We start from the raw sequence: 11,034 nt of genomic DNA, 5'->3' as shown, positions 1-11,034 counted from the left end.
CTCCGTGTTGTTGGTGACACACTTCCGCATATGACGTAATGAGTTACGTCATCACAGGAAAGGGGAACCACCATTTAGATATAAAAGTAGCGATTCAATTTCACTAACCATCAAGTTTTATTCTCTCTTCCAACTGAAGCGACACCGAAGTTTGAATTATGAAAACTATTTGTCTCATAATGGGTTGTTTGTTGTTCTACGTTGAGGTCACAGTCGGTAAGTGGTTTTATGGAATATTATGGAAGATTTTTCTAATATGCGTGTAATGAAAATTCTGCTGTTTAGGAGTAGAAATGGCAACATGCGACGACGTGTACTTTGCTGAAGACTCGGGGAAAATAAGCGGAACTGACACTCCAAACACAATTGATGTTAACAGATGCATGAGTAAGTACATCATATCTTTACATGGACAGATAAAAATGTCCATTACGACATATGTACAGTAATATGGGATAATATGGGACACCTTTAGCACAACTATCCAAAAATCCTGATCGTGGTTTGAACATTTAACAACGCTCTGTACATAGGAGTCTCGTATGGAACGAGAAAATAGAATGAAAAGGTGTTCCATCTTCCTCACCCTACTATGGTGTTTTGTTAGGCGTGCACGAGTTGTATGAAATAATCAAGTCAATGGTATAACTGGTAACTACTAAGCTATACCCGGGCACGCAAGGAAAAGTAATCACATTCTTTTGTAATTTTATAGAAGCTACTCACGACACGCAAATAGAATGCTCGTTCGACGTTTCCAAGTGTACAAAAGATTGCTCGACACTTGGTTATAAGACTGACGAATTTGGCTGCGTTTTCAGCTGTGACTGCAACTCCAACGGTTTTATTGAGGAAGACATAAAATACGACGAAAAAGACGTCGCACAAATCAAAAACGTAAACCGTTTATTAAAAACTTATTTTAATATACTATTGATATATTTGATCTACTATTGATATACTAAATTAAATAAATTTACAGGCATATGATAAAACCCCAAAAGGAGTTTCCGAGGCTGCGTCCATTGGAATTAAGTTATGGAACGAAAATGTGGTGAATGGACGAACGAAAGTTCCTTACGTAATTGATAGTAGCATGTGTAAGTTATAAAATTAAAATTATGATACATAGGTTACAGCATTCATTCATTTTTACTTTTGTTTAATTTCTTGCATTCTTACATTATTTTAACATGAACGAAATATTTTACTGAATTTTTAGCGACCAAAGCAAGAACGGCAATTAGTCAAGGGATAGCTTCATACACCGAGAATACTTGTATTGACTTCGTAGAGAGAACCGATGAAGTGAATTACATTATCTTTGTATCTAAGGGAGGCTGCTGGTAAATATGGCTTCTTCTGTGTATATATGGTAGGGTGGGGAAGGCGGAACACCTTTAGCACTTAATATCCAAATATCCTGATCGTATTTTAAACAATTATCAACGGTCCATGAGAGTCGTAAGGATACGGTTTATAAATCTTTAAAAGTGTTTTGTGTTTTGTTTACCAAAGGGGACAAAAAATAGAATGAAAAAATGTCCCATCTTCCCCCACCCCACTATATGCGTGCAAATATTCTTTGCTTACTACCAAATGGGACAAGAAAATAAAATGAAAAAGTGTCCTATCTTACCCCAACCTAATGTACATTGCGCTTTTATCCAGGTCATACGTCGGTAGGCGAGGAGGGAAACAAGAAATCTCGATCGGTATCGGCTGCGCGTGGAAAGGAATAGTTCAACATGAGCTTATGCACGCACTTGGTTTCTGGCATGAACAATCTAGACCTGACCGTGACGATCACATCAGAATAATTGAAGAGAATATTATTGCAGGTAAAATCTACGTTAGTTACTAAGCGAATATAGCGATAAACTGTAAAAATATTCCGGCTTCGTGGCACTATGGTTAGAGGGCTCAGCAATTGCTTCCAATAACGCAGTGGTCACACACAAAGTTGGATATGCGGTAACCTGATGCAAGCATGAGGTGTGTGTAACAGAACTCCAGTGTTATAACGACTGTCGTTGCCCCGGTATATGCGAGGATATATAGGTTGTATACATTCATTCAGCATTCATGGATTTTTAGGAAAGGAACATAACTTTAACAAAAGAAATTCGATAAATTCTCTCGGATCCAACTACGACATTCAATCCATAATGCATTACGGTGGATTTGCGTTTTCAAAGAACCGAGAAGCAACTATTGTTGAACGAAAAACAAACCAGCCAGTTAAATCTCAACGAGAAGGATTCACGGAGGAAGACAAGAAGCAATTAAATCTTCTCTATCGATGTTCGTCTGTCGTGCCAGTTACAACCGCTAGACCAACAACTACAACTCAAGTCGCAGGTTTGTACACAAGATATCTTTGAATTTATTTAGTACTGTAGGGTAAGATAGATACGATTAGCACATAATGTCCCAAATTTCTTATTTATGTTTTTTTTCAACTCTCTTTTAGAGTCAGGATACGGTTTCGTAATTTTGTAATTATTTTTACTATACTGTCCAATGGGACGAAAATAGAGAATGAAAAACAAAATCTTTAACTGTTCCTTGTTTAAATGGACGATAAAAGATAATGAAAACATCTTACACAGCAACGTAATATACATACGAGTGTAACCAGTTCTACTTAACTTAGTTTCTTGGTCAAATTGGGGAGCATGGGGCACGTGTTCAGTGACATGTGGGGTGGGGGTTTCTCGTCGCAGTAGACGATGCTTAGATGTGGCTGGTGCTGCAAGTACGGGGTGTGCGGGACAAGCCATTTCTACCAAGTCATGTGAACAAAGCAAATGTACTTCTACTTCTTCGTGGGGTCAATGGGGGTCATGGGGTTTGTGTACTAGATCATGCGGAAGGGGTTTTCAATGGAGGTATGCGTGTGTCAAGTAATGTAATTTGACTTGGTGTTATTTTCTTGTACTTTTTATTTTAAGACGAGTATATAGGACAATAGCTTTCTTTATACCAGTGTACGACATTTTTTGTTTTGAAGAGTAGTTAGATCCTTATTTGACGAGTACTAGAACAATTTTTGTCTTTTAACGACATTTTGTTGTATTTTGCCGAGTATAATTTATACTGCAACATTTATATTGAAAGATACCGAGGTTGTGTAAACGGAGTCAGTGGTTCAGGTGGTTGTTTAGGTTCGGCTTGGAGCGGAAGGATTTGCAACACTAACAAATGTCCACCAAAGCCACGTAAGTAAATAAATAGTACAGCGGGGGAGGCGGGACACATTTAGCATATAATAATATATACAAATATCCTGAGCGTGTTTTAAAAAATTAACAACGGTCTATGGGAGTTGTGAAAATATGGTTTAATAATTCTGTAAATGTTCTTTATTAAATCAAAGCAATTTTCTAGTATTAGTTTACACACTTAATGCAGGTCTCACGTTGTTCACGGTTAATTCTGTGTCTACCTCTACTCGTTCATTTTGTCGCTGGGGAAATATTTACACCGGAGATTTTAACAACGATGGTCGGTCGGATTTACTCTGCTATTACAGAAGTCACTGGATGTAAGTCAAAATATTATTTACAATTACATCGCAAAAACGTTTTTTGTCATCATATACTTCTATTCAAATTACCTATAACGCAACATCTTGGCGACTTATACGAAACACCTGTGTCCTGTTTCATCTCATGGCATTAAATGCCTCTTTACGTACATTTTCTTCCAATTAATTTTTTTTAATTAATTGAAACTTGATATTAATTAATTAATAATGTATTATTGGTTTACCAACCACATTTACTCGGTTAATTTTTACTCCTATAGCTTGTTATTAATAATAACCGTTATTTTGCTGCTAAAAAATAATAATAAAGTTTATGTTATGATTTTCAGGCAAATATCATACGGGTTAACAAAAGCGGGATATTCGACAGTGGGTTGGGAAGGACCGACCAAGCTGTGCAAATTCTTACCGAGTCTTACTGTTCCTGGCAAAGTGTTTGTTGGTGATTTTAATGGCGATGGAAAAGACGATTTGATGTGCAGAGATGATACAAGCGGGTGAGTATACCAATATATTGGTTATTTAAACAATGTACACACTATGTGTATAGCATTGGTTCACAGACTGTTTCCAGTTATGTCGTTTTATTTTTTACAGCACTAATACTTGCGCAGTACTTTCTCTTTGTGACACGACAAGCATCTATTCTAAAAAGTCTAAATTACCAACTATAATGCATTAATAAAAATAATAACTCACAAAGTTACATATTATGTGGTAACTCGTAAAGAACGAGGTGTATAAAACAGAACACTGGTGTTATAACGACAGTAGTTGCTACCCGAGAATAAAACAAGTTACACTCATTCAATCCGCTGCTTTTTTACGGCTGACGCCCACACATTAAACTTAAGCCATTTTTCCATGACACCCAATAAAATATAAACTACTGTAACAGGAAAATGAGAATTCTGTTCGTTGGGATTCGAGGTTTCAGCAACGATGACGTGGATTGGGAAGGTGAAATTCCGAATTTATGTGGCTCAGCAGATCAACTTTCTATTGGAGATGTAGACGGTGATGGAGATGCTGATCTTGTGTGTCGAAAAGCATCTGGACTTATTTCAGTTTTGAACAACCAGTTTAAATGATCTTGTTGCAGGCTTTATTTGCTTATAGTGATTTTGTTATTGGAGATAATTTAAATGGTGATTTTGGTTGTTTTGTAATTGTTTTTTTTTGTGAACGGACATAGTAGGTGTGTGAATAAACTTTAAAAAGGTAAAAGTTGTTTTATTGGAAAACAATGTGTATTGTGCAACAACAGTCGTTTGGTATACATAATAATAACAACTTTTATTTGTCTCTTCGATTACAGTAGCGAATATAAGGCTTAGAAATATTTGAAACGAAAAGACAGGATAAAGCGACAAAACAATAGTTGTTAAAATACGCTTACAGTTAAAAATATATTTACATTTATTTAAAAGAAAATAAGCGTGGTAGCTACACCTTGCGGATGAGCCATTTATTTTAATTAATTTTAATACATGGAGCTATACAGAGAAGACGGAAAATTTTTTCCGCTAGGAGGCGATGACAAATTCGTTTCTCTATTTTATGGGGAGCAGTTAGTTTCATGGTTTATACATATAAATATAAACACCTAACCCCTAACCCCTAACCCCTAACCCCTAACCCCTAACCCCTAACTCCTAACCCCTAACCCCTAACCCCTAACCCCTTACCCCTTACCCCTTACCCCTTACCCCTAACCCCTAACCCCCTGACCCCTGACCCCTGACCCCTAACCCCTAACCCCCTGACCCCTAACCCCAAACTCGTCAAACAAAAAAAACCTGAAAAAAAAATATAAAAAAAAGTATTCCACTGTGCGGGACTCGAACCCGGTAAAAATGAAACAAAGAGAGTTTTCGACCGCACGCAAACCGCTACACCACAGACACGACGACAGTTATCATAACGAAAGAGCGTATATAACCGACCTAATGTGGGAAATATGTTCTTATTAGTGTTTTATGTATTTAGAAAGGTATTTTTATTATTTATTTAATTTGTTTTACGCTTATTAACACTTTGTAGTTCTGTTTTGTTCGTTTTTCCGTATTTTTTAATTTAAATAATTACCGCCTCTAGCGGAAAAAATTTTTCGTTTTCTTTGTATAGTCCCATGTATTTTAATTATGGTTATATGAGGTGCTGTAAGAAGCTATTGTAGGCTGTGCAACAGTTTCGTCGTGTTATATGAAGCCGTGGACATACTATCATACTGGTTTGTGTTGACGTTTATATGACACCCGGTTATGACACAATCGTAACGTGTATGATTATCTGTGTGTGATATGGTCACTTCCTGTAGGTAACCTATTATATAAAAATGTTGACATTTAGCAATCGGATTAGAACAATGCAAAGACTTTTGCCTAGTGTTACAATGAGACTTTTGCCTAGTGTTACAATGCTAGGAGAACCACCCGCATCACACCATCGCCCACACGCTCTTGTTCAAACCCAGTGACCACTGTTGAATTGTCTACATTGTTATCAATACATTAAGCATAAAAAAATCACGCTTCGTTTGTTGAAAAAAATCAAGCCTCGTGTATTGCAAATATTCTTTGTGCTGTGTTCTACAACAAACAAACCATGATCCATCATGGTATCAAGCATGCGATGACAGATATCCGTTTTCCGACTCCGGAAACTTATCATCTTAATCTCTGAATGATCTATCGGTTGATCCTTGCCACAACAGTTTCAAATTTGAGCGCTTCGTCTGCAACATTTTAACTTATATAGTGAAGTAAGGTCGGGTAAGATGGAAAAACGTTATCATTCTTCTTGATAGTTTTATTTTCTATAGTTTAGTTACAAAGAATATTACCCCAACCTATTATTTGTTAGTTTTTAGGAATTAAACGCTTTGTACATTGCTTATTTTACATTATCTTTGAACAACAGGCTAAGTTCGTTAGTCGATGTGAAAAGATTTTTTATTACAAACCAACTTAAAATCTAAGATGTTGCGATATTACGAAACAACAACTTTGTCTAAAGCTGGATTAAAATACCATCCCAAGTACCCAAGCAAGATAATCGAGACAGCCATGGAATACGCTGGGTACAGCGACGGTAAAAAACTTGATTTCTTGCTCGATGTTGGTTGTGGAGCAGGGCAGGCTACAAAACTGTTTTGTCCATACTTTAAAACCGTTTTGGGAGTCGATCCAAGTTTAAAGCAACTTGAGACTGCAAAAGAGAATTGCTGCTTCGATCACGTTACTTTTACAGAAGGGATCGCTGAAGATTTACCCGCTGCTAATGAGAGTGTTGATGTGGTTGTATCGGGAAGCGCAACGCATTGGTATAACGTTGAAGCCTTTTTAAAAGAAACTGAAAGAGTCCTTAAACCAGGAGGGACACTGGTTGTTTTAGATTATAATTCTCCCAAATTTTTGCCGCTTGGTTTAAACACAAAAAATGCTGAAGAATTGGGCAAACTTGCTGATGATATCTACGCTAAGTATCCAGTCGCTGCAATGCTAAAGGAACCTGGTGTGGCAAACGCTTACCGTAAAACTAGATATGAGGAGATTTTCGAAGCCGTGCCCTTTTTGGAAAAGCGATATGAACATGTACCCGTTTATTCTTTATGGTCGCTAGACGATGCTGTTGGCTATGTAAATTCAGTTGGTCCATACGAGCAGATAGTGCGGAAAAGAATGAATGATCTGCAGCATCTACCTGCTCGTGAAATAGAAGAGAAATTGCTGGAATTGGACGAAGCGGAGAAGTTTGTGAGATTAACGAAGGAATGTTGGAATTGCACGGAGAAAAAAAATTCCGAAGTCAAACTCAAAGCGACTTTCAAGTTTAATGTCTTGTTAGCAAAGAAAGCACAGACACAATAAATAATTTTTTTTTCATTTTAACGGGTATTTAAACGGATTGACCAAAAATAAACAAATTGGCCCAAAAGTATGACTGGTTTTGTAAAAATTATAAGCCCGCAACTGGAGCTGATGTAAAATATATTTTTATTTCATCCGTTAAGAGCATCGCTGCAGATAAGTATGGTTCGGAAGACAAAAAGAAATAATAATTAATAAAAAAATTAAAAATGGTAATCGTGTTTGGCGCATTTTTGGTACATATATTCCTCGGCTGTGTATTCGGTATGAAGCAGGCATAGGCATGCGATGATAAATTTCCATTTTCCGACTCCGGAAACGTATCATCTTTACCTCTGAAATGATTTATCAGTTGCACGATGCCTGGAGGTCCCCAGTTTCAAAATTGAAAGGTTCAACTGGCAGCATGCAAATATTAGTATGGTGGGGCCGTGGGGGAAGACGGGACACCTTTAGCACATAATATCCAATTAAGTATCCTGATCGTGTTTTCAACAATTAACAACGGTCTATCGAGTCGCGAGGATACGGTTGCACAATTTATAGAATGTTATTTGATTACCACTAAATGGGACGAGAAAATAGTATGAAAAGTTGTCCCATCTTCCCGACTCTACTATATAATTGAGTCTAGTAAGAACACATACTTTATCATTACTATTTCTATTGAACGTTGAATTTTGCGCAGGTGTAACTGCGCAATTGTTGAATTGCGTACACGTTGAAATCCACCAAAGTATAAGTGCGCACATGTAGAATTACACACACAAAGGTTCGGCAATACGTAGCTAGGGGTTAGCAAAATTATTTCGCAAAACTACTAAAGGGGTTATAGGGCACACATACACAACACATCATCAATGTTAATCTTTTATTTACGCACCAAACTTACAACCATACTTACAAGTGATATCAAATAAAAGTGAGGCATATAAAAAAAGTAAAAAGTGAATATGTGCGAAATTTTACACATTTTTTAAAGCAGGATATGCAAATGACAGCAAGACCTATACAGCTAAAAATAACTTAATGGTTAAATATAGTTCAGGTAATATGGTCCATTACAGTTTGTTCTTTTCCCAAATTAGCATCTGTTGTGGCTAAATTTCCTTGCTTTGTTTTTGGAACAAAATTTCGGTGAACTGTACAAAACACATAAACCTCTTTCGCACGTATTTTACAGCAAGGTTTACATAAATGAAACACACATCTCGTGCTACTAGGGTTTCCACACTTAACACAGATATCGTATGTAACTTTGTTGGGTTTGGCTTCGATTATTTTAGACAACTTTTTCACTTTCTCTGCAGAATCAAGACCTTCTAGATCTAAACTAGTGTTCTTCATGCATCTTTTCATCATTTTTTTCAACTTTTTCTTTGAAATTTCCCCACTGTCTGTACTAGAAGGTCTTTCTTTTCTATTTTCTTTTGGTTTAGGTGCTGGTCTAACATATGGCTGACAAAACCAATGCGGCATAGGCAGCGCATCATCAGAAACCGAGTTTTCCTTTCCTACACCACATGATTGAGTGCAAATATCACGTAGAACCTCCACAGCTGTTTTCATGTCTTGAATATCTTTTGAAGAGGCAAGCAAATCCCGTGCACGTGTATGGCGCTGTAAACCATGGTGACATATCTTGAAAACATGGCCTCTTGCATAAGAAGCAGGACAAGGGTATTTCACAGCACATTGCAAATACTCGAGAGCAATCTCCCATATTATAGTCTTTTTGCCAACAAATAGGCACGGGTCGTGTAAATTCCCCTCAGCTATCATAACACCGTCAACTCCAGTTTGATTTATACATCTGTAAAACCATGGAATATTATAATAATGTGAACAAAAGACTGCTAACCAAAATCTATATGTACAATTATGTATTTTACTATACTGAAGTTCTATTAAAAAGTGTAGGAAAAAGTTGATAATCTGAATGAAAATATTTTTTTGATAGTTGATAATCTGATTGATTACAATTTTTAAACAACAATTAATTTTTAGCGCAAATCTTGAATAAGTTGAAACCTATTTACTTGAAATGCCAAAACAAGAAGCTGCGGTATCCTGCTCGCATAACAACATTAATTACCTATCAACATCTGCCTTGTACTGAATGTTTCCATTCGCAAACACGGGTATCTTGACAGCATCTTTCACGGCTTTAATATGTTCCCAACTAGCCAACCCTGTCATTGGACCTTTCATTTCTTTTGTTCTTCCATGGACTGTTAGCAGTTGACAGCCAGCTCTGAAAAAAAAACAATTATATGTTCCAATTTATTTTCAGATATTTTGTTTTATTTTTAACTCTCATACACAAGATTCAAATATAGCAACTAGCAAGCACATGTCTCTTGGTATATTATGTGTGTTGATGCACCACTGTGCATGGAGTGCCCTGACCGCTGGCCCTCAAGGATAAAAAAGTAAAGTTAAGAAACGCAATACTTTTTGAAGTTACGAAGCTCCTGAACTAAAACAAAAACAACATTTTGTAAACCAGAAATCCACTTTTTACCTTTCAATCATCTTAGCGTATTGCACAGTTTTTTCAACATCTGTAAAAATTCTGATTTTACAAGTGACAGGAACACTCAGCTTTTCATGACAAGCTTTAATCAACTTTGTCACCAATTCCCAGTTTTCGCCAAGAAAAGCACCATAGTTGCCACGTTTTGCAATGGTCTGGACAAAAAAGGAATTATATTTAAGTATGCATTATGACTATACAAGAACAAACTGGCAGTGACATTATTTTAAAGACTTTTGCTTTGCTTTAGCCGTCACAACTTTTTTTAGTCTCGTAAGTGGGTATACGATGTATGAAACAAAACACTGCTTTTATAGAGACACATACACCCATAATGGTGGCAGCATCAAGCCTCGAAACACTGTGCCATAGTGCCGTGCGCTGGTATATAAATTATATCTGCGCCAACAGTATTACCTGTGGGCATCCCAGGTTTATATCAACTGCATCACAGTGGTCCTGAGCAAGAAGAGCTGACTTCGTCAAAATATCTGGATCATTCGCACAAAACTGAACAATAAGTGGTCTATCTTCAGGACAAGATGCCAAGCCATCAATCCTGTACAAAAAAGGTAGAATTTACTTGAAGTTTAAACCATTTTCAACAGTCATATGGTAATTGCTGCAAACATCGTAATTGTGGGCTTGTAATTTACCACTGGTAAATTTATTTACAATAAAACACTAATAAAAGATTTAAAACAGCGGAAAATAAATCCACTAAGTCACCACTCGGGCAAACATTATTTTTTTGCATAAAACTTATTTTTTAACATTTTAACAACATTTAAACAATTTAATGCGAAAATAAAACATCAAAATTACCTGTATTGTGGATCTCTGAGAAAAACTGAAGCATGTAGCATTGGTGTGTAGCACAACTCTGCCCCATATTTCCTACTCAGCATTCTCCATGCAAGCTCACTTTGGTCGACCATAGGAGCAACCAGCTTGGTTGGTTTGCCAAGTTTCTCCCAGAATTTGTATCCTTCTAGTTTTTCCTTGTTCTCCATGCCGGTAATGGTGTCGAAAAATTATAAAAACCTAAATTATTTTTACAGAATTCAAACTAAAAC

At 36.6% G+C, this 11,034-nt stretch overlaps 3 protein-coding genes across 4 annotated transcripts; 2 read left to right on the top strand and 1 right to left on the bottom strand.

The window, feature by feature from the left end:
- Positions 1–74: 74 nt before the first annotated feature.
- LOC149732775 (zinc metalloproteinase nas-13-like) lies at positions 75–4,777 on the top strand. Of its 2 annotated transcripts, XM_089882348.1 has the most exons (12): positions 75–216; positions 286–387; positions 716–897; positions 983–1,100; positions 1,223–1,346; positions 1,672–1,841; positions 2,098–2,361; positions 2,657–2,891; positions 3,121–3,221; positions 3,415–3,547; positions 3,880–4,047; positions 4,449–4,777. In XM_089882348.1, the coding sequence occupies exons 1-12, from the start codon at positions 159–161 to the stop codon at positions 4,639–4,641; spliced, it is 1,848 nt and encodes a 615-aa protein (XP_089738474.1). In that variant the 5' UTR covers positions 75–158; the 3' UTR covers positions 4,642–4,777. The 2 variants fall into 2 exon arrangements, with proteins under 2 accessions (XP_089738474.1, XP_089738475.1); XM_089882349.1 differs by lacking the exons at positions 2,657–2,891; positions 3,121–3,221.
- A 1,628-nt stretch (positions 4,778–6,405) lies between these two features.
- LOC149732774 (putative methyltransferase DDB_G0268948) lies at positions 6,406–7,489 on the top strand. Its single transcript, XM_089883426.1, has one exon. It carries the CDS (start codon positions 6,532–6,534, stop codon positions 7,420–7,422), a length of 891 nt encoding a protein of 296 aa, XP_089739552.1. The 5' UTR covers positions 6,406–6,531; the 3' UTR covers positions 7,423–7,489.
- A 789-nt stretch (positions 7,490–8,278) lies between these two features.
- On the bottom strand, positions 8,279–11,008 carry LOC149732773 (tRNA-dihydrouridine(16/17) synthase [NAD(P)(+)]-like). The gene is made up of 5 exons (XM_089883422.1): positions 10,784–11,008; positions 10,376–10,517; positions 9,947–10,113; positions 9,518–9,676; positions 8,279–9,235 (listed from the first exon to the last, which is right to left on the bottom strand). Exons 1-5 carry the CDS (start codon positions 10,969–10,971, stop codon positions 8,467–8,469), a joined length of 1,425 nt encoding a protein of 474 aa, XP_089739548.1. The 5' UTR covers positions 10,972–11,008; the 3' UTR covers positions 8,279–8,466.
- Between the last annotated feature and the right edge of the window lie 26 nt (positions 11,009–11,034).

Source organism: Ciona robusta, chromosome 8 (genome assembly GCF_009617815.1).
Source record: "Ciona robusta chromosome 8, ASM961781v2".
Taxonomy (NCBI): Eukaryota; Metazoa; Chordata; class Ascidiacea; order Phlebobranchia; family Cionidae; genus Ciona; species Ciona robusta.
Note: the sequence above shows the minus strand (reverse complement) of the source record. Positions and strands in the feature narration are given on the sequence as shown.